Source organism: Lithobates pipiens, unplaced genomic scaffold (genome assembly GCF_037356315.1).
Source record: "Lithobates pipiens isolate NorthernLeopardFrog02 unplaced genomic scaffold, aLitPip1_a1.2 Scaffold_25, whole genome shotgun sequence".
NCBI lineage: Eukaryota > Metazoa > Chordata > Amphibia > Anura > Ranidae > Lithobates > Lithobates pipiens.
The window spans coordinates 224,946,849-224,972,137 of NW_027507787.1; the positions used below are offsets into that span (position 1 = coordinate 224,946,849).

At 46.2% G+C, this 25,289-nt stretch overlaps 1 protein-coding gene across 2 annotated transcripts in view; it reads left to right on the forward strand.

Moving 5' to 3' along the window:
- The first annotated feature begins 303 nt into the window (after nt 1-303).
- LOC143930921 (alpha-2-macroglobulin-like) overlaps nt 304-25,289 on the forward strand; it is a 174,619-nt gene continuing 149,633 nt past the window's right edge. The window contains exons 1-3 of one of the 2 annotated variants that reach the window (XM_077455613.1): nt 407-443; nt 5,242-5,333; nt 23,205-23,388. Coding sequence is in view for 1 of the 2 variants with exons in the window: in XM_077455612.1 (XP_077311738.1) it covers nt 376-443; nt 23,205-23,388 (252 nt within the window). In the remaining variant the exon portion in view is untranslated. Of the gene's footprint in view, nt 444-5,241; nt 5,334-23,204; nt 23,389-25,289 lie in introns of both variants that reach the window. The other variant, XM_077455612.1, reaches the window with a different exon arrangement.

The following is a 25,289-nucleotide window of genomic DNA, read 5'->3' on the forward strand; positions in this document are numbered from 1 at the left end:
GTTGGATTCTAAGGATAAATCTGTGAACCACTGAGGACGTGACCTCTGAATCATGCGGGGGTCGACTGAATTTTATACTAAAACCTGAAACGCTTGACCATCCCTGTAAGCTTACAGAGGTCTTCAGAAGTGTGGGTAGATGTTTGCCTGTTACAAACGCAATATCTAAAGTAATTATTTGCAGATCCTCTGAATCGTGCAACTCAGCTGCTGACCAGTTATTGCCTAAGGCATGTTTGTTGTTTTGAGGTCAGTGGCCTTGCTGGGAAGTCCGTGTCCTGCCGTGTAGGAGGGGGGTGTGTGGAGGCAGCAAAAAAATACAAAGGCAGCCGCATAGTTTTCAGGCATTCTAACGAAGTCCTGCAGCCCTGCGCAATGGTGTCCTGGGTGCTGTGTGCGGGTCTAGTCCTTCTTCACATCTCCTGCTCTGTGGAAGCCAAACTGTAAGTAACTTCATTTTGCTTTAGTAAATGTGTGATTGCCGAGTTGAACATTCCTTGGTGATGTTTAAGCCCTTGTACACACGGTCGGACATTCCGATGGACAATGTCCGATAGGACCGTGTTGTCGGATAATCTGACAGTGTGTGGGCTCCATCGGACTGTTTCCGCAGGAGTATCCGACGGACCAAGTTTTCCAGCTGGGCTATAACATTTTCCAACAACATGATCCGATCGGACTTTGTCCGATCATGTGTAGAGAATTCCGATCAGACAAAGTGCCGCGCATGCTCAGATCAAATTCCTAGACCAAAGCTATTGGCTACTAGCCCGAACGTAGTCCCGTCCTAACGAAATAACGTCATCACGTTAAGTACGATCGGATTTTCTGACAACTTTGTCCGACTGTGTGGACAAAATCCGACGGATTTTGTTGTCGGAATGTCCGACCGTGTGTACAAGGGCTAATAGGTTATCAGTTGTGGAGCTCTTATGCCCCGTACACACGAGCGGACTTTTCGACATCAAAGGTCCGACGGAACGATTCCGGCGGACTTTTCGATCGTGTGTGGGCTGCAGCGGACTATTGATTTGCAAAAATCCAACAGACTTTAGAAATGGAACATGTTTCAAATTTTTCCGCCTGAACTCCGCCGGATCCAGTTCCTATCGAAAAATCCGCTCGTCTATATGCTATTCCGACGGACAAACAGCAACGCTAGGGCAGCTATTGGCTACTGGCTTCGAACTTCCTTATTCTAGTCCGGTCGTACGTCATCACGTTCAAATCCATCGGATTTTAGTGTGATTGTGTGTGGCCAAGTTCATTCATTCGCAAAGTCTGTCAGAACTCCGTCGAAAGTCCGTCGGAAAGACCGTCGGACCTAGTCCGTCGAAAAGTCTGCTCGTGTGTACGCGGCATTAAAGCTGTTACACATTTTTAAATACACTATATTACCAAAAGTATTGGGATGCCTGCCTTTACAAGCACATGACATCCCAGCCTTATGCCCCGTACACACGTTCCGATTATCGTAAGGCCGCGTACACACGGGCGGATTGTCTGTCCAACTAAGTTCGTCAGACAATCCGACAGACAGTCCGTTCAACTTTTGAATGAACGGACTTGACCACACACGATGAACAGACAGTCTGCTGAAAGCTTGCACGATGACGTGTACAGCACGTACGACGGGACTAGAAATACGACGTCCAATACACTGCAATGCAACCTTCGGCCGTGTAAATCCTTTCTGAGCATGCGCCATACTTAGTCCGTCCAACTTGCCTACTCACGAGCGGACTGTCCGCTGAAACCAAGTTTGGACGGACAAAATTACGGAAATTCCGAAAGACTAAGTCCGTCAGACTGTCCGCTGAAAAAGTCCGCTGAAGCCCACACACGAGCGGATTGTCCGCTGAAACACGGTTCAGCGGACTAAGTTGGGCAGACAATCCGCCCATGTGTACGCGGCCTAAGACAGATCGTTCACATTTTGTAGCACACAACTAAGATCGAATACAACAGTGCAAAATCAGTGTATGATTTTTGTTGTACGTTTCTGTAAAAATCTTCCGTTGTGCGTAGCTACGTATTTTAAACGATGTCAAATATGTTTGACCCCCGTGTCCTTCTGGTTTATTTTCGTGTTTCCAAGCATGCGTGGTGTTTGCCGAACGACTTTTATTGGACGCATGCTGTACTGATTACACGATTGTCATACGATGGGCTGTCATCTGACCAAAGTTTTCCTGTTTGTCCCTTCGGATTTGGTTGAACGCACTGTTGTGATCGGCTGTCGAAAGCTGCGTACTAACGGTCAGATTATCAAATGATCTGTCCAAAAGCAACTTTTGTGGTCCGATAATCGGAACGTGTGTACGGGGCATTAGTCCGTAGGGTTCAGTATTGAGTTGGCCCAACCTTTGCAGCTATAACAGCTTCAACTCTTCTGGGAAGGCCGTCCACAAGGTTTAGGAGTGTGTCTATGGGAATGTTTGACCATTCTTCAAGATTTCCCATGATGCTCACGCAGTCTGCAGTGTAGTTGAGCATCATGGGATACGTAGTTCCAAAACATCTGGGGTGCCAAGGTTTGCCATCACTGTTCTATGGGAATGTTTGACCATTCTTCCAGAAGCACATTTGTGAGGTCAGGCACTGATATTGGATGGTTGCCACATCATCCCTTTAATCCAGGACACATATGAATTACAGAGGTTCTGAGGCTGATTTAATGCAGATAAGGCACCGAGTGAGTTTAATTACCACCTTTATCAGCCACAGAACCTGTGTAATTAATATGTGTCCTGGATTAAAGGGATGATGTGGCAACCCTTGGATGAGAAGGCCTGGCTCACAGTCTCTGCTCTAATTCATCCCAAAGGTGTTTCTATCGGGTTGAGGTCAGGACTGAAGCGCAGTTGTGAGGTCAGGCTTTCATGTTGGATGAGAAGACCTTGTAGTCATCACTCATAATAATAATAATAATAATACATCCCAAAGGTGTTCTATTGTGTTGAGGTCAGGACTCTGTGCAGGCCAGTCAAGTTCCTCCACCCCAAACTCGTTCATCCATGTCTTATAGACCTTTCTTTGTGCACTAGTCCAAATCATTTGGTGGAGGGGGGATTATAGTGTGGGGTTGGTTTTAAGGGGTTGGGCTAGGGCTCCTTAGTTCCAATGAAGGGAACTCTTAAGACGTCAGCATACCAAGACATTTTGGACAATTTCATGATCCCAACTTTGTGGGAACAATTTGGGGATGGCCCCTTCCTGTTCCAACATGACTGCGCACCAGTGCACAAAGCAAGGTCCATAAAGATGGATGAGCGAGAGTCCTGACTTCAACCTGATAGAACACCTTTGGGATAAACTAGAGTGGAGGCTAGGAACCAGGCCTTCTCGTCCAACATCAGTGCCTGACCTCACAAATGCATCAACAATGGTCAAACATTCCCATAGACACACTCCTAAACCTTGTGGACGGCCTTCCCAGAAGAGTTGAAGCTGTTATAGCTGCAAAGAGTGGGCCAACCCAATATTAAACCCTACGGACTAAGACTGAGATGCCATTAAAGTTCATGTGCGTGTAAAGGCAGATGTCCCAATACTTTTGGTAATAGAGTGCATTTGAGATATGTTTTGACTGGGGGCGTGGCTAGCCGGGAACGAAGATGGACGCCTAATTCCTCAGCTCGTCAGCCGAGAGCTATTACCTAACGACACAGGCCGACATCGCAGACCCGTCCGCGGTCATCCCACTCGGTAACGACCGGAGAAAACGATGAGTTCATCTCGGAAGAGACTCACCGATCGCAAACCTCAGAAACTCACTGAGTTTGCATACAAGCCGGCGGAGCGTCCCGCGCCTAGTCAAAATGGCGCTGAACGGACCGCACGAAGCGCGGCATATACAGATCTTCCAGACGCTCCAGCGATGGACACCTTGGACACAGGTACCCCCTCCTCACCCCCCCTTGATCAGGCACCCGATCCCTTACTGGACAGCCCGGCCAAAGCCAAAGTGCGGCTAGACACACCACCGCAGCGGCCTCCCCACCCCCAAATCGAGTCCCAGGCTTCAGCTTCCTTGTTTTCTGAACAGGCCCTGCAATCCTCCATGCCTGCCTTTCCCACAGCGGGCCAGCCAGTGCTGGACACGACCCTAAAGGAGATGCTCCTATCCCTCCAGTCTTCCTTAATGACTGATCTCTCCTCAATGTTCTCTAAAATAACCTCTGATCTACACTCCTTATCTGACAGAGTGACTAAAACAGAAACAGCAATGGCCGACTGCTCCACTACAGTCAATGACATAATTGATACCTGTGAGGACCTAAAAGGAGAACAATCCTGGATAAAAGCCAAGCTGGCCAACCTCGAGGACAGGAACAATCTCAAATTGCGAGGGGTTCCTAAAAATGTCCCCCCTACTGATCTACCATGCTACGCCAAAGAGCTTATCCGGGTTATATTACCAGACATACCCCCACGCGACTTGATCATTGACCGCATTCACAGAATTGCCAATCCACCCCACTTAGCAGCCTCGGTCCCTAGAGACGTGCTCATGCGGATCCATTTCTAGCACGTGAAAGAAAGAGTACTACTAGGCATGAAAGAAAAATCCCCTTTACCGTCTCCGTATACAGGAATCCAATTGTTTCCGGATCTCTCCAAATATACCTTACAAATGAGAAGGCATCTCAACCCAATCACCAAGTCGCTACAAAACCACAAAATCCCCTACAAATGGCGCTATCCAGCCACACTCCTCATTGCCAAAAATGGTCACACACATGTGATCGGTGCGCTCGACAAGGGTCTTAATCTCCTCCACTCCTGGGGTATCATGATTGAACCCCCCGCCTCGGCCAACCATCAAAGAGCTCAACTTGGGCCCAATAGAAACCTTGACTTTAACAAATCCTAATGCCGCCTCACCTACTACTAATCGGCCATCTTATGACTTTATGATTCACGTTTTATTATCTCCCGGGAGCTTTGATCCACCGACACTTCTCCTTTCGTCTCCTGGATATCCAAACTGTTCATCCCCTATCTGGAGGCTTTGGTTAGTGCTACTTGCACCCCTCCAACCAGTTTTTTTTTCATCTTTTTCGTTTTCTTTTTTATTAATTCCATTGCAAGATCATACAAATCCACCAACCCCGAGATGTCTAGAGAACAGAGAAAGAATTGTATCACTAGGTCCTACTAGTATCACCACATTTTACTCCCTGCCCTTTTCTCTGTTTTATTTTGTATATAACCTGCACAGTATTGCTCTATCCACAGCTTAGTGAACACTTGAACATCCGTATCCTTGGACTGTCAACTTTTGTGCCTGGATCCTTACAGCTTCCGATCAGTGCAGAGTCCACCTAACCGTGAGTGATTCCAATATACTATTCCACTACTTGTTCACCATCTCCTACACATGATGCCTCTCACCATTGTGTCTCTTAACGCCAACGGTTTAAACCATCCGGCCAAACACCACTCACTGTGGAGAACCGCCTCTGACCTCCGTAGTGACATTATTTGCGTACAAGAGACCCACCTACTGCCAGTGGATACCCCACTCTGTAAAAACCACTTATTCCCCCATGTCTTCCATGCCACTCATTCCACCAAATCTAGAGGAGTTATGATTGCTGTCAAACACACTGTTGACTTCCAACTTCTAAATGCCACGTCGGACCCAGAGGGCAGATACCTCATCCTCACCTGTAACATTAATCAAACAACCTATACACTCCTTAATGTTTACGCCCCTAACTCCCACCAGTTGAGATTCCTCCACAAGGTACTCCAAATCGCAAAACCTGCCCAAAACCACCAATTCATAATGTGCGGTGACTAACTTGACTCCAGATCCACTGATGGATTCCACGTCTACTGCTACTAGGCTCGGGTCACCTCTAAGAGACTTCATTTCCAATCAAGACCTTTACGATATCTGGTGCTGCCATCATGGCTCTGAACGGGACTTTACATTTTTCTCTGCCAGACACCGTTCCTATTCGAGAATAGATCTATTTTTATCTGATAAGTGGACCTTGCAAAAAATTGTAGATTCAGCAATCCACACCACGACTTGGTCAGACCACGCCCCTATCTCTATTTCTATTGAAACTTCCCATTCCACCCCCACTGCTCACCTGTGGAGAGCCAACAACTACCTCCTCCAAAACGATCAATACACATCAGAAATCTCAACCCATATCACCGATTACTTCCAGATCAACAAGGGCACCGTGTCTGACCCAGGTGTGGTGTGGAGTGCCCATAAAGCATACGTGAGAGGGGTACTCATAAAATTGGGATCCCTCCACAAAAAAAAGAGGACGCAACGTTTTGACGAATTAACAGCCCAAATTACTGCATTGGAACTGAAACATAAATCAGACCCTAGCTACATATTGACAGACAAATTATTGACCCTACGTCAGGAACTTAGGACCTTTTTGCTCCACTCTTATGAATACCTCCTGAGGAAAGTGAAAGCAACCACGTACTCAACCTCTAATAAGGCAGGCAAGAAACTAGCGCAACGCATAAAGGGAAGACGTCTTAAGACCAAAATTACCCATCTGACTCACCCCCATACCAAAACTAACCTTAGCGACCCCCAGGACATTGCTGATGCCTTTAGTTCCTACTATAGCGACCTGTATAACCTTGCACAAGACCCCTCTATCCCACAACCTTCGCAAACCAATATTGACAATTTCCTTCAAAATCTAGACCGCCCCACATTGACTGCCGAACAATTGACCGAACTCAACACCCCATTTTCCGAACAAGACATTTTGGATACTATTAAAACGCTGCCAAATGGCAAATCTCCAGGCCCAGACGGACTCACTGGAGAATACTTTAAACAATTTGCTCCAATTCTAGTCCCCCATTTGACTGAACTTTTTAACAACGTTGCCTCCTCTTCTACTTTTAATAAAGAATACTTAAAAGCATTTGTGATAACTATACCTAAACCAGGGAAAGAACCAAATGTCCCCCAAAACTTCCTCCCAATTTCACTACTAAATCAGGATCTGAAAATATACGCCAAAACTATAGCCCGCAGATTAATTCACATCATGCCCATACTCATCCACCAAGATCAGACAGGTTTCACCAAAGGGAGACAAGCCCCCGATGCCACCAGAAGAATGCTCAACTTAATCCATCAAGCGGAAACAACAGGAACGCCTTCTCTGCTTCTCTCTTTAGATGCAGAGAAGGCGTTCGATAGAGTTCACTGGCCCTACCTTACCTCAGTTTTGAAAAAATTTGGTTTTACAGGACATATATTGAATGCCATCATGGCATTATACACCACTCCGGAAGCGCAAGTCTTCACGGAAGGAATGCTATCCCGTCCATTTCCCATCACCAATGGTACCCGCCAGGGTTGCCCCTTATCACCCCTTATTTTCAACTTAGTTATGGAACCCCTGGCTGAGCATATACGATCTCTCTCTACTATCACTGGAATAACAATTGGCTCAATCTCCCATAAAATTTGCTTGTTTGCAGATGATGTCATCCTGAGCCTTACGAACCCGACTTCTTCCCTGGCTGAGGTTCAAAGACTACTTAAATGGTTTAGTTTGGTTTCCCTTTACAAAGTAAATGAGTCCAAATCCCTTATACTTGATATCAATATTGATGCCACCACGAAAAATCTCCTGCAAATACAATATCCATTTCAATGGGCAACTACTCACATCCCATATCTTGGCATCCAATTACCAAGATCCCTAAAACATCTCTACGCGGTCAATTTCCCTACACTCTTACACAACATCCAACAGACATCACAGAAATTAGCAAAACATGAACTTTCATGGACTGGAGATATGTTTTTACTGTTTTAGTTTGTTTTGCTTGTATCTAGAAGAGTGGATGTTAATTAGAATATAGCTTGATCCCTTGTGTATAAGACCCCTTTCACACTGGGGCTGCGGCCACGTTAGCGCTTAAGCACCACTTGTTTAAGTGGGGCTTTAGCGCTGTTTAAGCTGCGCTTTTCGGCAGCTATAAGGGCGTTTTCAACAGCAAAGAAGGTACGAAAAGCTCCCGTGTTGCGGCACTTCGGATAGCGCCTTTCAGGTGGGCAGGGCATTTTGGGAGCTCTAAATACAGCGCACTCAAACCGCCCCAAAGATTCTGCTGGTAGGACTTTTCCTAATGTCCCGCAAAGCGCACCGCCCCAGTGTGATAAGTTTCACCGGAATGAATGGGAGGCAGTTTTCAGGCACTTAGCAGATGCTATTTCCAGCGCTAAAGTGCCTGAAAACCACCCCAGTGTTAACGGGGTCTGAGAGTACAGCTTACTGCATTTTACCACGACGCACAAATTGTGGTGCATGGCACCCCGATTGCTATTATAGTAGCATGCAACGCACTCCCATTGTGGAATACTGAATGACTATTATGCCTTGTACACACGGTCGGACATTCCGACCACAAAATCCGTCGGATTTTGTCCGAAACTGGTGTTGCATACACATGGTCTCACAAATTTGTCGGAAAATCCGATCGTTTGGAACGTGATGACGTTGGTTGCGTACGACGGCAGTACGTAGAGGCCAGTAGCCAATAGCTTTGGTCTCGTAATTTGATCTGAGCATGCGTGGCACTTTGTCCGTCGGAATTCTCAACAAACGATCGGAAAAAGTCCGATCTGATTTTTTTTGTCGGAAAATTTTAGATCCTGCTCTCAAATTTTTTCCGCAGGAATTTCCAACGGAAAAAGTCCGATAGAGCCCACACAATATATTCCGACAATATAATCCGATTGGACCTTTTCCGTCGGAATTTCCGACCGTGTGTATAGGGCATTAGCCTACGTTTCCACTATTTCAAACCCAAACTTGTGTGACTTTGATGCTACTTTGAGTGCAGCTTTGACCCAACTTTACACTCTCTGGATCAAAAGTCGCATCAAAAGTTGCATCAAAGTAGTGCAGGCACATTTTCATAGTCGCTGAGTTTCAAAGTCACACAGGTACGGAATGGGTGCCATTTAAACCAATGGGTTGTGACTTGTCATGCGACTTTTATGTGTCCAAATGACAAGTGACTTGTCCCATGACAAGTCACACTAGTGGAAACATAGACTAAGTGAAGCCAAAAACACCTGGGTTGTGTTCAAGCAGAATTCGGTGAACATGAGTAAATTTCCGATCCCAACTCCATTGAAGTCAATGAAAGCTAAATGTTACAAATCAGTTCTGGGCATTGGATAGGCTAATAGCCAAAGGGATTGTAAAACAAATGGCATGGTGGACGGAGCGCTGCCCTAGCGGACATATACCAAAGCCAAAATAAAAACGTCTTCTATTTCGTTTTTCCATTTTAGTACTGCTAAAGTACTAAAAGTAAAACAATAAAAATGCTAAATTCTATTAAATCATGTGCCATGGGGGTGCTCTGTGCCCTGTGACCTGTGCCCTGTCCCTGCCTGTGAAGTGACATATCTGTATGATATATAGATCCTACTACAGCAAATCTGACATTTAGCCCCCCCGTTCACACTGAATGCGACTTTGAAATCATGCTACTTCACTTGAAGGTCAGGTCAGTGCGATTTCAAGTGCGACTTGCCTGACATCTGTGCGACTTCATGCACAGATGTGCATGCAAGTCGCACCTGAAATTGAAAAAAAAAATGTGCAGGAACCTTTTTTTTAAAATCTGTGTGGCACCGCAAAGTCAGGGTCGCACCGATTTAAACTGTTCCATCGCCGACAATAGGGTGCGACCTTGTCATGCCATTTGGAACTGTCAAATCGAATGACAAGTCAGTGCGATATGAATGGGGGGCTTACAAAGAAAAAAAGTGTGTTTTAATTGCTGGCAAAATGACAGTATTTTGCAGCTCTGGGGGGACCTCATTCATCTATACCAGACCCTTACCCTAGATGAGAGTAGACATCTGCAATTTGTTTCGGTACAAATTAGTTTTTTAACAAATTTGGACAAATTAGTTCATTCGGAAATATCCGAATTAATAAAAACCCATTTAACAAATTTTTCCAAAATATTTGTAAATTCGAAATTTGCAAATTCCGAAAACCCTAAAATTCTAAAATCTGAAATAATAACTAACTAATAATAACTTAACTATAACTAACTAATAAATCATAGATATTGGAATTTCCTTTCAAATTTGGCTGTTAGTGAATGTAACGAATACAAATTTATCCAAAGTTACGACTTATCTGAAATAACAAATGCCGCGTCTAAAAGAATGGAACGGAACAAATTAATAATAATAAATAACAATACAAAGAATCTATTATTTTATTATTATTAATATTATTTATTATTAATTAGTTCCGTTACATTTGTTTAGATCACTAACAGTCAAATTTTAAAGGAAATTCCCATACCTATAATTTAATAGTTAGTTATTATTCATTAGTTAGTTATTCTTTCAGATTTTTTTGGATTTTTCGGATTTTCTTTCTTATTGTCGCATTGAATTTTCTAATTTATGAATTGCAATCATAACGAATGACCCGAAATTTTTTTTGGCAGTGCACATGTCTAGATGAGAGCCTGTTATAAATGTTGAAGGGGACACCACCAATAAAGAAAAAAAGCTCAGTGGGGGTTCCCCCATAATTTAAATCAGGCCCTTTACACACACAGTTTTTGACAAGTCATTGAATTAAACCAAACCTCAAAACCCCATGATGTACATCCACCATTAATAACGCCATTCAGCAATTTAGATCCATGCCAGTCATGAAGCCCAACATCTGCTAACCCACCAAAAGAAAGAAACCTGCCCCTGGCTGACACCATGTTACCGCAATGTGTAGGCCAGAGCGCTCTCTCCTCCCCCCTGCAGCCAGCGCTGGCTGACACAGGGGAGATCACATGACCAGAAAGGAGTGGCCTGAAAATAGAGAAAGGAAGGGTCTGAAAATAGAAAAGTAGAATTCAGAATAAAGAGTTAGGAGGGGGAGGGAGCATTTCTAAGATTAGCTAGCTTTATCTTAGAATTCCACTTTAACTACTTGCCGACCAGCCGCCACCATTATACTGTGGCAGGTTGGCTCGGCACAAAATTCCATAGCTGTACGCCGGCCCCTTTAACAGCTATAGCAGGCGCGTGCCCGTGGCGTGTCTCCTCCTGATATACCACATTTGGCATATAATTTTTTTTGGGGGGGGAGAGCCGGTACCCTCTTTTTAGACCGTGGCACCGAAAGGGAGATCACCTCTCCCCCCTCCCTCTCCGCAATCATCTGGGACCTGTGATGTGCCCGGTGCACAGCGAGGCTTGCGCGTGCGTAGTGGGTACCCGGCTCTTGAAGCCACAGCCGGGCACCCACAGTTACAATGCCAGCGCCGCAGAGAGGAGGGGGAGACAAGATGTGCTTCGTTCCCCGCATCGCTGGACCCTGGGACAGATAAGTGTCCGATTATTAATAGTCATCAGCTGCAGTATTTGTAGGTGCTGACTTATTAATATTTTATTTTTTTAAGCAGAACTTCACTTTAACCCCTTGATCGCAAAAAGTAAAAAAAGTATTGTTTTTTTTGTTTGTTTATAGCGCAAAAAATAAAAAATGCAGGGGTAATCAAATACCACCAAAAGAAAGCTCTATTTGTGGGGAAAAAAGACATGAATTTTATTTGTGTACAACGTCGCATGACTGCACAATTGTCTGTTAAAGCAACGCAGTGCTGTATCGCAAAAAATGGCCTGGTAATTAAGGGGGTAAATCCTTCTGGGGCTGAAGTGGTCAAAGGACATGTCTGTGATTGTTTTATTACTGCTTGTGTTTTTTTTACTAGTTAAATTTTTTTGTGTGACAAGATTGGGTGGGGTATATGGGAACCCCCTTATTGTTAAAGGGGACTTCCAGATTACCAAAAGACCCCGCCCATAGACCCCCAGAACCACAAGGCCAAGGTTGTGGGAAAGAGGCCTTCATCCTTATCAAGGCTCTTGTCCTTTTTACCTCCTCCCTGGTAAGGTGGCTCTTCATTTTGAGGGCATGTGACTTGGTAAGATTCAAGAGGGAGGAGGCACACACTCGCCCCTCTTTCCTGGCTAGCTAGCCTGCATGGATAAGGGTCTGGTAAAGATTTTTTTGGGGGAGATCACACACTTTTTTTTCTTGATTTTTTATTTTTTTTGGGCATGGGGTTCCTCCTTAAAGCCATACCAGACATGAGGGGTCCATTATAAAATGTTAGGGGAAACTCAGGTTATTTATTTATTTATTTTTTGTTTGGTGTCCACCTTAAGGCTGGGTTCACACTGGAGCGATGCGGGAACGCAGTGAATCCGCGCCGTTTTCCCGCATTGCATGCCTTCCGCCGGCAGTTCACACTGCCCTATGCGAACTGCTGGGAGTGTCAGTGAAACCTTAATGACACCCCCAGATCAGTTTGCATATCGCAGTGCGATCTGCAAACTCGGACAGGAATCGGATCGCATGGTGTGAACACCCATGCGATCCGATTCAGCTGCGGACCAAAAAAAGGGTGCTGTGCGAGTTTGCGGCGGGTGCGATGCGAATTCAGCCATACTATCTGTATGGCTGAACTCGCATCGCACAGAGATCGGATGTGATTTGCACTGCAGTGCGGTGCTAATCACATCCGGGTCTCTCAGCCGCAGCGGTGTGAACCCAGCCTAACATTCATATAAGACCTGCATAGAGACCAATCAGCTTCCAGATTTTTTAGCCAAAAGGTTAATTGAACAAGCTGAGGTTCGAAGATGATTGGCTACCATGCCCAGCTGCACCAGATTCTGAGTGTTCCAGTTTTAGTAAATCACCCCTATTGTTTTCTTGTGTTTGTCCAGGTACAGTATATAACTTTTATCTGCAGGTACTAGGTATCTGTGTTTTTGTAAAGATCTAATGTTTTCCCATTAAATATATTGAAAACTTGAAATATTTCCATGGGCTGTACTTAATGTTTTTGCACAATTGCATACATAAAAGTTTTGTCTTGAGTTACAGTTCGAGGTAAAATATATTTACTCCACTCAGAAAGGTACTCCAGAATCCAAATGCACCCCCCCCCTATTTTTGGGGTAAAGATGGAGTATCCACTGTAAATTGTGGGATAATCAAGCCTCTGACCCTGGATTATCAAGTTAATGATTAGAATCTGTTACTTATTACTCAGCAGTGTCAATATTTGCTGTAGTATGATGAAGATATGGAAAAAATGGCGCTATTGGGAATTTAGAAATAAACAAACCAAACAGCAATTCTCCTGTGTGACATAGTTACAGTTCAGTAATAGTATATAAAAATAAAATTGCACTAATTATTCACATGAAAATGAAATTTAAAAAAAACAAGAGTCCATAAATCAGTCCACCAATGATTACAATAGTGAATCTTGAATATTGTTGTTAGACTCCACCATCCACCACCTTGTGCAACAGTGCTGCCACCAGGGATCACTCTGCACCTTTGGCTTAAGACCCAGCCTGGGCCTTTCTCCTGGTTACACGGCTCCCCTGTGCCCGTGGCATCACATAATAGGATGGATAAGCGGTAAATCAAAAAGACAAAAGGCTCCACATGGTGTACAATCCTTTAAAAGTTTATTGAGATAAAAAGTATTGCACTTACAGCAATGATAAATCAAACAGCGCCTTGAGTTTGGTGTGCTGGCCGGCACACAACCAAACAAACCCGTCCTTCCGGGACACGAGGGTAATGGGGATGTTAGCGTGTTGCTCCTCCCTACGTGTTTCATCACAGGTGATGTTGTCCAGGGGCCTACGCGTTTCGACAGTTCATGTAAAATTATCTAGAGACAAACACAAAAAATTTTGTTGCACATTAACAGAAAAAATGGTTTTCGTTTAACCAGAACAGTATTCGTCTGTAAAAAATTGAGTAACTAAGCGCATTCTTGGAAATGAAAGAATACATACAATACATTACATCATTGTGGGATGTTTAATTTTCTGAGAATTATTGTAACTCTAGTAATCTATTTGTTTTCATAGTTACATAGTAGGTAAGGTTGAATAAAGACAATAGTCCATCCAGTTCTAGCTGTGTAGGTGCATGTGTGTCAGTGTCCAGTACATCCCTTCTGAGGATTGGTGACCAGAACTGGGCAGAGTACCTGTTAGGATCCACAGGTGGTGAGTCTGACTTAGTGGAAGGGGACCGCTCTTACGGCTCTGGTTCTGGCCTCTCTGGAATGGGAACAGGGAGACCGGAGCACAGCGGGGTAGGAGAGTCCAGCCAGGTGCAGCAGCAGCAGCAGGTACCGGATAGGAGAGAATCCTCAGGAGCAGGAGCTGGCAGTGGCAGACAGGCCGCTGGGAGGACACTGCAGGCAGGATGGCGGGTTCTACTGGATGCAGGGTACAGATGCAGGAACAAGCAGGAACTGGCAGAGGTGTCAGGTACAGGCAGGGGTTCGGCAGCAGGTAGACAGTCCAAGAGAGGTCAAACAAGCCGGGGTCAGAGCAGGAGAGGTCAGCAGAGTCAGACGGAGCCAGGTCAGATATCAGGTAGGTAGCAGATGAATCACAGGTTTCTTCAGGCACAAGCTGCAGACGAACAGCACAGAATGACTGCAGCTGCTCCTTTAAAAAGGGCCACTGGCGCCAATAGCGCTAACGCGCACTCGTGCGTGCGTAAGCCGCGCGCACCTCCGAACGTCGTGCACACGCTCGTGCTTGGGGGCGCGCGTGCCCACGACGACCCGCGGGACGAACGCGCGTGCGCGAACGGACACCCGATCGTGCAGAACGGGCGGATTCCTGACATTGCCCCCCCACAAGGGGCAACCTCCGGGTGCCCCTAACGACTCTCTTCTCAGGGTGTGCAGTAAAAAAGGCCTGAATCAATCTATCTGCATGTAAGTTGGCAGCAGGTTCCCAGGAGTTATTCTCTGGACCATAACCCTTCCATTTAATTAAAAACTGACCTTGTCCATGACGTCTTCTAAAATCCAGAATGGCCTCCACCTCGTATTCCTCATTGCCGTCGATCAACACTGAGTCAGGAGGGCCTGTTCCTCTACCGGGAAAAGGATCAGGTACGGCCGGTTTAAGCAGAGCTACATGGAAGACCGGGTGAATTTTCATGGAAACAGGCAAAGACAGTTCATAGGACACTTCATTGATCCTCCTTTTAACTGGAAACGGACCCAGAAATTTGGGTGCCAACTTTTTAGAAGGGCAGGCTAATTTTAAATTAGAAGTAGAAAGCCATACCTGGTCCCCGACTTGAAGAATCAGTTCTCCCCTTCTTCCTCGATCGAAATTCCTCTTGCTATCTGTCTGAGCCTTGGCTATGGTCTCTTGGAGGATTTGGTTGTTCCGCTGCAGAAAGGATACGGTGTCCTGTACCGCTGGAACGTGGGATTCTGAAAGAATATCAGGGAGAAAGGACAGGTTAAAACCAAAATTAGCGAAAAACGGGGATTGGCCGGTGGTAGCATGGCTGGCATTGTTATAGGCGAACTCCGCCAAAGGTAAGAGGGAGACCCAATCGTCCTGGACAAAGGATGAGAAGCACCTAATGTATTGTTCAAGGGTCTGATTGGTGCGTTCCGTCTGTCCGTTGGTCTGCGGGTGGTAGGCGGAGGACAGGGCCAATTCTATTCTTAGGGCTTCACATAAGGCTCTCCAGAAATGAGAGGTGAATTGCACCCCTCTATCGGAAACAATATTGGAAGGTACCCCGTGAAGCCTGACTATCTCCTTGATGAAGATATGAGCCGTCTCCGATGCGGTGGGTGTTCCTTTCAAGGGTAGGAAATGGGCCATTTTAGACAAACGGTCACAGATCACGAAGATGGCTGTACAGTTCTCGGAAGGGGGAAGTTCCACAATGAAGTCCATCGTGATCATCCGCCAGGGGCGGTCGGGCACGGGAAGTGGTTTCAGCAGACCCCAGGCCCGGTTCCTGGGGACCTTGTTCCGGCTGCACACAGGGCAGGAATTCACATATTTTTTGCAGTATTCCCTCATGCCAGGCCACCAGAAGGAGCGCTGTACCAGCTCCAGGGTCTTGCGGACACCGAAATGCCCGGCGAGGGGGTGATCATGGAGGAGACTCAAGACCTTTATTCGGACGTTCTCCGGGACAAAGATTAGATCGTCCCTCCAAAGCAGACCTTCTCTGGAAATAAGCGTAACTCCTGGAGGACTGGAGGACTCGAGAGAAGCACTCCTTAACAGAGACAGGAGGTCTGGCTGGACGAGCAGAAAGGCGTTGGCTGGGAGGATGGTATCCGGGGGTGTGATGTCCTTGGGACTATCGAACATGCGGGAAAGCGCATCTGGCTTTATGTTTCTCGACCCGGGGCGGTAGGTAAGATGGAAGCTGAACCGGGAGAAGAAGAGGGCCCAACGGGCCTGCCGAGGTTTCAGACGTTTGGCGGTACGGAGATACTCAAGGTTCTTATGGTCTGTGTAGATAAGTATGGGGTGTACCGCCCCTTCCAGTAGGTATCTCCACTCCTCCAATGCAGATTTGATGGCGAGTAGCTCTCGGTCCCCCACATCATAATTTCTCTCGGCTGGAGAAAGTTTACGGGAAAAGAACCCCACGGGGTACATCAGGTCATCTTTACCTTGACGTTGGGATACCACCGCCCCTACTGCTACCTCAGAAGCATCCACCTCCAGGATAAAGGGTCTTGACGGGTCTGGATGCCTGAGAATGGGAGCAGAGGTGAACAGACTCTTGAGTCTCTGGAAGGCGGCCTGCGCTTCGGGTCCCCAATGAAAGCGTGAATTCTGTTTGGTGAGCTGAGTGATGGGAGCGATGATGGCCGAGAACCCCTCTATGAATCTCCTATAAAAGTTAGCGAAACCCACGAAGCGCTGGATTCCCTTCTTATCGGTGGGAGCTGGCCATTCGAGCACAGCAGAGACCTTTTGCGGGTCCATTTTGATGCCTGCTGGAGAGATTTCTAGGCCGAGAAATTGGATACACTGCTGCTCAAATTTACATTTCTCGGCCTTAGCGTAAAGTCCGTGTTGCCGGAGCCGGAGCAATACTCTGCTGACATGCCCACGATGTTGTTCTAGGGACCCAGAAAAGATGAGAATATCGTCCAGGTACACAATGACGAAGATGTCCAGAAAGTCTCGGAAAACATCATTAATCAGGTGCTGGAAAGTGGCCGGGGCATTGCAAAGTCCAAAGGGCATTACTAAGTACTCGTAATGCCCAAAACGAGTCCGAAACGCAGTTTTCCACTCGTCGCCTGCTCGTATTCTGACCAGATTGTAACCTCCCCGCAAGTCCAACTTGGTAAAAATAGAGGCTGATCTTAATTTTTGAAAAAGCTCCGGAATTAGTGGTAAGGGGTAACAGTTCTTAATCGTGATCCGATTTAACTCCCGGTAATCCACACAGGGCCGAAGGGTCTGGTCCTTTTTTGTAACAAAGAATATTCCGGCACCGGCAGGAGATGTGGAATGACGGATGAACCCCTTCTTAAGGTTTTCGGTGATGTAGACCTTCAGGGCCTCCTGCTCTTTTTCGGACAAGGGGAAGACACGTCCGAATGGGATCTCTGCCCCAGGAAGGAGCTCAATGGGGCAATCGTAGGGGCGATGTGGGGGAAGAGAATCGGCCCCCCGTTTACTGAAAACATCCAGAAACTCTTGGTAGGGTTCTGGAACTAGCTGACACAAGTCCTGGTCTGGATCCAAACAGAGGAGTGTTCTGGGTTGAACCGGAGCTCCCGGCAAACAGTGATCCTGGCAGTAAGAGGAGAGGAACCTCACTTCCCCGGAAGACCAGTCGATGGAGGGGTTATGTGCCTGAAGCCACGAAATCCCCAAGATCACAGGGAAAAGTGGTGATGAGATAACGTCCAGGGTCAGTAGTTCAGTATGTTGGCAGGAAGTGGTAGTGGGTAGCGGAAGAGTCTCCTGGGTAACTCGGCCAGACTTAATTTGCGAACCATCAGCCAGGAAGATGGAAAGTTCATGGGGTTTCTTCCGAAGGGGAATGGAGTGCAGACTGGTAAATGCAGCGTCGATGAAGCAGCCGCAGGCCCCTGAATCAAGGATAGCGCTGACGTGAATCATTCTTCCCTGCAGCTGGAATGAGAGCAGAAGAGCGACATGGAACGAGTTGGAAGGCAGGGTTACAGGGTTGTGAGATACAGAAGAAAGGCACTTACGTGTCTTAACAGGGCAGTTGATCACGTAATGTCCTGGGCCACCGCAGTATAGGCATAAGTTCATCTGCCGGCGGCGGGCTCGCTCTTCAGGTGACAGAGTAGGCCGGAGTAGCCCGAGCTGCATGGGCTCTTCAGACGCTTGGGCGGCACTGGCAGGTCTCCCTTGAGAGGATGGTATGAAGAAGGGTGCTGAAGAGGGGGTCCTGGCGGACATCCAAGCTGGTCTTTGGGATTGGGTGGAGCGTTCCGCCCTACGCTCACGGAGCCTCCTATCAATCCGAATGGCCGAAGTGATTAAATCCTCCAAGGAATCCGGGGTTCCAACACGGGCCAACTCATCTTTAAGGCCCTCAGACAGGCCCAAGCGGAACTGGTGTCTCAGGGCTGACTCGTTCCACTGGGTATCTGCGCTCCAGCGTCTAAAGTCTGATACATAGTCCTCTGCCGACCTCCGGCCTTGCTGGAGCGCAGTTAGTGCAGATTCTGCGGTAGCGGACCGCTGGGGGTCCTCGTAGAGCTGGGCCATTCCCTCAAGAAAGGTAGCAAGGGTCTGGGTGAGAGGACTGTCATTCTCCAAGAGGTGATGGGCCCAGGACTGGGGCTCTCCTTGTAGAAGGGAGATAACGAATCCTACTTTAGTAGCCTCCAGAGAAAAAGTCCTAGGCTGTAGAGCGAAGTAAAGTTGACAGGCGTTACGGAAGGCCCGGAACTTGGAGCGGTCCCCAGAAAACCTCTCAGGAATGGGGACCCTAGGCTCAGGTGGGAGCGTCATCACGGTTGGTGGAATGGCAGGCTGAACAGGAGGAGGCTGAGGAGCGGTGATAGGAGGACCGGAGGTAGATAGCTGTTGCACACGTTCCTCCAGCCTGGAGTAACCATCTTGAAGGGACTTCACTGCTTGAGTCAGGGCCGCAAGATGCGAGCAGATCTCCTTCATAGCGGAGGCCCCTTCCGCAGACTCAGACATTATGGCTGTTCGTACTGTTAGGATCCACAGGTGGTGAGTCTGACTTAGTGGAAGGGGACCGCTCTTACGGCTCTGGTTCTGGCCTCTCTGGAATGGGAACAGGGAGACCGGAGCACAGCGGGGTAGGAGAGTCCAGCCAGGTGCAGCAGCAGCAGCAGGTACCGGATAGGAGAGAATCCTCAGGAGCAGGAGCTGGCAGTGGCAGACAGGCCGCTGGGAGGACACTGCAGGCAGGATGGCGGGTTCTACTGGATGCAGGGTACAGATGCAGGAACAAGCAGGAACTGGCAGAGGTGTCAGGTACAGGCAGGGGTTCGGCAGCAGGTAGACAGTCCAAGAGAGGTCAAACAAGCCGGGGTCAGAGCAGGAGAGGTCAGCAGAGTCAGACGGAGCCAGGTCAGATATCAGGTAGGTAGCAGATGAATCACAGGTTTCTTCAGGCACAAGCTGCAGACGAACAGCACAGAATGACTGCAGCTGCTCCTTTAAAAAGGGCCACTGGCGCCAATAGCGCTAACGCGCACTCGTGCGTGCGTAAGCCGCGCGCACCTCCGAACGTCGTGCACACGCTCGTGCTTGGGGGCGCGCGTGCCCACGACGACCCGCGGGACGAACGCGCGTGCGCGAACGGACACCCGATCGTGCAGAACGGGCGGATTCCTGACAGTACCCCAGATGTGGTCTAACCAGCGTTTTATAAATTGGTAGAGTTATCGTTTTATCTCTGGAGTATATCTCCTTTATTATGCATGCTAATATTTTGCCGGCTTTGGTAGCTGCAGCTTGACATTGCATGCTAATGCTCAATCTGTCATCTACTAGGACCCCCAGATCTTTCTCCATCCTTGATTCCCCCGGCGGTTCTCCCCCTAGTGAGTAGTTTGCATTTATGTTTTTTGCACCCAAGTGTATTACTTTACATTTCCTCACATTAAACATCATTTGTATTGTACCCATGTAGTTGCCCACTCCATTATTTTGTTCAGGTCTTTCTGTAAAATGTCTATATCCTGATGTTTTGTGTCATCCACACAAACTGAGATTGAGCTATTTATCCCTTCCTCTATGTCATTAATAAATTGCATAGAATTGGTCCCAGGGCAGAACCTTGAAATACCCCACTTACCACTCCAGACCAGTACACGTTATTTATTAGGCTTGTGCAATTTGTTTCGTAACAAATCGAAATTCGGCCGAATTCTGCATCTTTCGGACATTCGGATGCATCCGAATGTCCGAATAAAAGAATAACGAATATCAAAGAATACAAAAGAAATATAACTAATAAATTGAAATGAATTTGAATGAATTTGGTAATTATTTAAAGATCTAATGAAACAAAAGGTCAGCTCAAAGTAAATCTTATAGTCCAATCAGCTAATTAATTTTGTGCCGGAGCATGGATTACTGGCAAAGTGCATTCCTGAGAACTGAGTTAGAAGGGTGTTGTATTGTATTTGAGCCGAGGAGAAGAGACGATGTCATTGTGTGTGCTAAAAGATTCAATAAACAAACGACTTTCCAAACTACGAATCATTATCACGAATGTCTATACATACATAAATAGCGAATTTCAACGAATACGAACAAATGAATTCGACACTCTACGAATAATAACGAATTATCCAAAAACGTATTATCGTAACATAACGAATATAACAGAACGAAATTATGTATTTTACGAATGGCAACGAACCGAAACTAAACACAATTTTCCGTTGTGCACAAGTCTATTATTTATCATATTTTCAATGTGAGACTAGCATGCAAAAAACAAACAAACGATCATTCGTCCGATATTCTTGTGTGCGAGGCTTTAGGGCCTGTGTTCATGGGCTTTTGCTCATTTCAAGCAGATTTTGCATCCCTATACAAGTCTACAGGAATGCAAATCCCACGCGATGCGAGTCACAAGGATGTAAACTGCTGTCAATGAATTCTGAATGATCTCAGAATTCCATTCCTTTGCCTGCCATCACATTCCCTTAAAATTGCTTAACATGGGTTGCGGCACTTGGAACATGGACTGCCTTGGGTTATATCACTCTGACGACCATGGAGGGCTTTTCATGCACCGGCACAGCACACTTTTCCTACCATGAGCAACCCATTGCCCTGACCTACTCAGATCACTTCTATCTACCCGTGCTGCCGTATGTTAGGTTCAGGTGATGTCAGATGTTCTCTATTCTTGGTATAGGTGAGGAGTATATTACCAGATAAGGGAACAGGCGAGGTATATGGTCTGGTGTCACATGCACTACACTAGTCTTTTTGTCACATTTGTTGCTGCGCCGTAACTTCAAGATTTTCCTAATTACTGACTCGGAACAAGTATGGTGGTCGTGAAAGTCTTTGAAAAGTCAGACTCCCTACCTGCACACTTATTCAGGTTTAAGACTCAGATTGTATTATGGCCTTTTCACATCATCATGCTGTGGTAACACGCACAATACATCAAAGCACGTTAAAATAGGGGTGTAATGCATTCTGAATGGCACCCCAATGCACCTTCATGGCTTACAGCCATGCACAAAACTGTGCTGCTATGTGCTGTTGAAAATTCTCCATGTACATGTTTTTGGTGCAAAATGTGCTAGGCTGCCATTCAAATTAAGGTGCTGCCCTAACACGAGGCATGGTAATGTGCATTCATGCACCACAGAAGACGGTGCTGATGTGAATGGGCCCTTAAAGCTGGAAGGACGGTATGACAACCAGATGACCAGAAGGAGGATCCCACAAGGGCAGACTCTCTTGGAAGACTTGCTGTCCCCTACCTTCGAACGGGTCAAAGCAATCTAAGAACAGCAGTATGTGAGCCGAGAACTACTAACAAACCCTGACTTTAGTTCAGTAAAGTCCCCAATGCGTAGTTTCAAGCCAACCATTTCTGGAAGCCAACAATGTTCTGTCATTACCCTCAAACCTCTCCCTATTTACAAAATCACACCACTGGCTTAACCAACTAGAAGGAAGGGGCCACAGAGCCATCTACTGTTTGGCTGTCAGAAATGAACTATGAATGCTGTGGGGTAACGTAGGAAAACTGCGGGCATCTCAACATTAGGGGCATCACTCTACTTTGTTCGGGTGTTTTTTCAGGCAGTTCTAATCTCTGCTGAGCTCCGTATGAATGCTAGGTCTAAAATGGTGTACTGAGCCCTATGTAGTGTGGCATGGTGATACAACAGGGCTGTTTCTGTGTTCAGATTATTGTTTTATATCTGTGGTTGTTCTCTTCAGGCGCCTACCCACTGCTCAGAATGCTACCCATAGAACAAACTTTGTTGGATGTCTTCCTGAATCCAACACAATGTACACAAAGCCTAGGTACCATGTTTCTCTAACTACCTTGTCTTTGATGACTATTTAACTTTTGCTATGACGGACCAACGAGATGTCCCACCCTCGATAGAGAGAGAGATTCTGCAGTACTTCAGGCCAGTGAGTCAGCCACTTTATTATACAGAACAATTTTTAAAGGCCAAGTCCACCTTTTGGACTATGTTTCATGGTAAACTTCTGTTTAGGATGTGACATAAAACATGGTCACATTCTCCAGCCCCCCTCCATCCTAAAACCACCCCTACCCACTTACCTGAATTGCAGTATTCATCGTTCTGTTATATTCAGCATGACTGTCCATGGCTTCACCCACATAACCACGTTGTCGGTCTGTGTCCACATCGGTGGGTGCCCACAACTGTGGTTGTGCATTGAGAAGGTACTTCAAGACACTGCATTCTGGATCAAGCAATGCCACACATTATGCTAACATACAGTCAAAATACAAAGTTTTCCTAAGCTTTACAACAAAGAAAACATCTGACTTGGCCTGAAGAGTAATAAAATAATAGATGGGTTATAATCTGATGTTCATTCAAAATAAGGAAATTGCCCACACAACCAGATGGTCACTGGCATGATGACTATACCAAAAGAAACCATAGCTAAGGGGGGGTTCTATCCTATCAAACTGAACAGTTGTTTCTTGAATAATTCAAGCTAGTATCTGCACGATTTTGGGAAGCTACACAAACACATTTGCAACCAGGGAATTCTATCAAGAAAAAATAATTCTTTGTAAATCTACCCTTGTGGTTTCTAATATTCAATCTTCCTTCCTCAGGCACTATGCGGTCATCTTCCCCTCTGAGATTCGCTCTCAGCATTCTGAAACCATATGTATACACCTGGAGGGGGCAGAGGGAGAAAGCAGAGCACAGATCTCCTTAAAACTGGATCGGAAGAACACCACCCTTGTAGAGAAGACCTTTAAGGAGGACTCCATCTTCAACTGTGTTGCAATCCAGGTAACAAAAGTCCACATAATATGCACATAGTTCATTTTTACCAAAAAGAACAAAACAAAACACATAGTTCATCTTTACAAAAAAGAAAACACATATACTATATTATCAAAAGTATTGGGACATCTGCCTTTACACGCACATGAGCTTTAATGGCATTCCAGTCTTAGTCCATATTGTTCAATATTGAGTTGGCCCACCCGTTGCAGCTAAAACAGCTTAAACTCTTCTGGGAAGGCCGTCCACAAGCTTTAGGAGTGTGTCTATGGGAATGTTTGTCCATTCTTACAGAACTGCATTTGTGAGGCACCGATGTGGACATTATGGTCCGGCTCGCAGTCTCCACTCTAATTCATCCCAAAGGTGTTCTGTCGGGTTGAGGTCAGGACTGAAGCACAATTGTGAGGTCAGGCATTGATGTTGGACAAGAAGACCTCAGCCATCACTCTAAATCATCCCAAAGGGTTGAGGTTAGGACTCTGTTCAGGCCAGTCAAGTTTCTCCACCCCCAAACTTGATCATCCATGTCTTTAAAGACCTTGCTTTGTGCACTGGTCCAATCATTTGGTGGAGGGGGGATTATGGTGTGGGGTTGTTTTTCAGGGGTTGGCCCTTTAGTTCCAGTGAAGGGAACTCTTAAGGCGTCAGCATACCAAGCAATTTTGGACAATTTCATGCGCCAAACTTTGTGGGAACAGTTTGGGGATGGTCTCTTCCTGCTCCAACATTAATGCGCACCAGTGCACAAATCAAGGTCCATAAAGACATGGATGAGTTAGTTTGAGGGTGGAGGAACTTGTCTGGCCTGCACAGAGTCCTCACGCCAACCCGATAGAACACCTTTGCGATGAATTAGAGTGATGACTGCGAGATCTTCTCATCCAGCATCAAAGACTGACCTCACAATGGCGCTTCTGGAAGAATGGTGAAAACATTCCCATAGACACAATCCTAAACCTTGTGAACGGCCTTCCCAGAAGAGTTGAAGCTGTTATAGCGGCAAGGGGTGGGCCAACTCAATTCTGGACCCTACAGACTAAGACTGGGATGCCATTAAAGTTCATGTGCGCGTAAAGGTAAGCGTTCCAATACTTTTGATAATATATATTGCAGTTCATCTTTACTAAAAACTAGAGATATTCCAGTCAGGTGTCATTAGGCTCGTAAATGGCCTACACTTATAGCAATGGTATTCAACATTGGTCAAAGCTGCAAAGCTTGTTATTATTCACAGATGTTCCTTATCTGCATAGGCGGTTTTTTGGTAAAGGTGAACTAATCCTTTAAAGCTCATCTCTGGGCAATAAAAAATTAAAACCCTGTAATTCCTTCTTCCATTACATTCAACATTTTTAATTATTTTTTTGACCCTTAAAACTCCCTTTTACGCTTCTAAGTCTGCTGTCACATGTCCCTCATTTGCAACTGTTCTGGATATGGAGAACATTGATCCGGCACTAGAGTTTGGTTCCCTCATCATGGCATCATCATGCCACTGCAGTCTTCTTCTAGATTCTATGAGGATCCCTGGCAATGGACAGCAAATGAGAAGAGACTACCTCACCCAGACAGAGACACAAGATCCCACAGTACCACCCTCCCAATCTGCACTCCATAATGGTTAAGACTCAGGTCAGGCATAATATCTGAAAGCAGATTTACATAAGTGAAATTGACTTTTAGACTAAGAATGTTTACAATATGGTGATTAGTTGGGGGGGAAGGATTGGTGTCCAGGGGCTGACTGACCATTTGGCCACTCAGGCACTGCCCGAGGGCCCCGGGCCACTAGGGGGCCCCATTAGGGTTGCCAGCCTCAGTAAAACCAGGGACAGTATGTAAAAATCTGTGTTTTTTTTACATCTGTCTCTGAAATGTCCTTTACCAACATCCTTTTTACATAG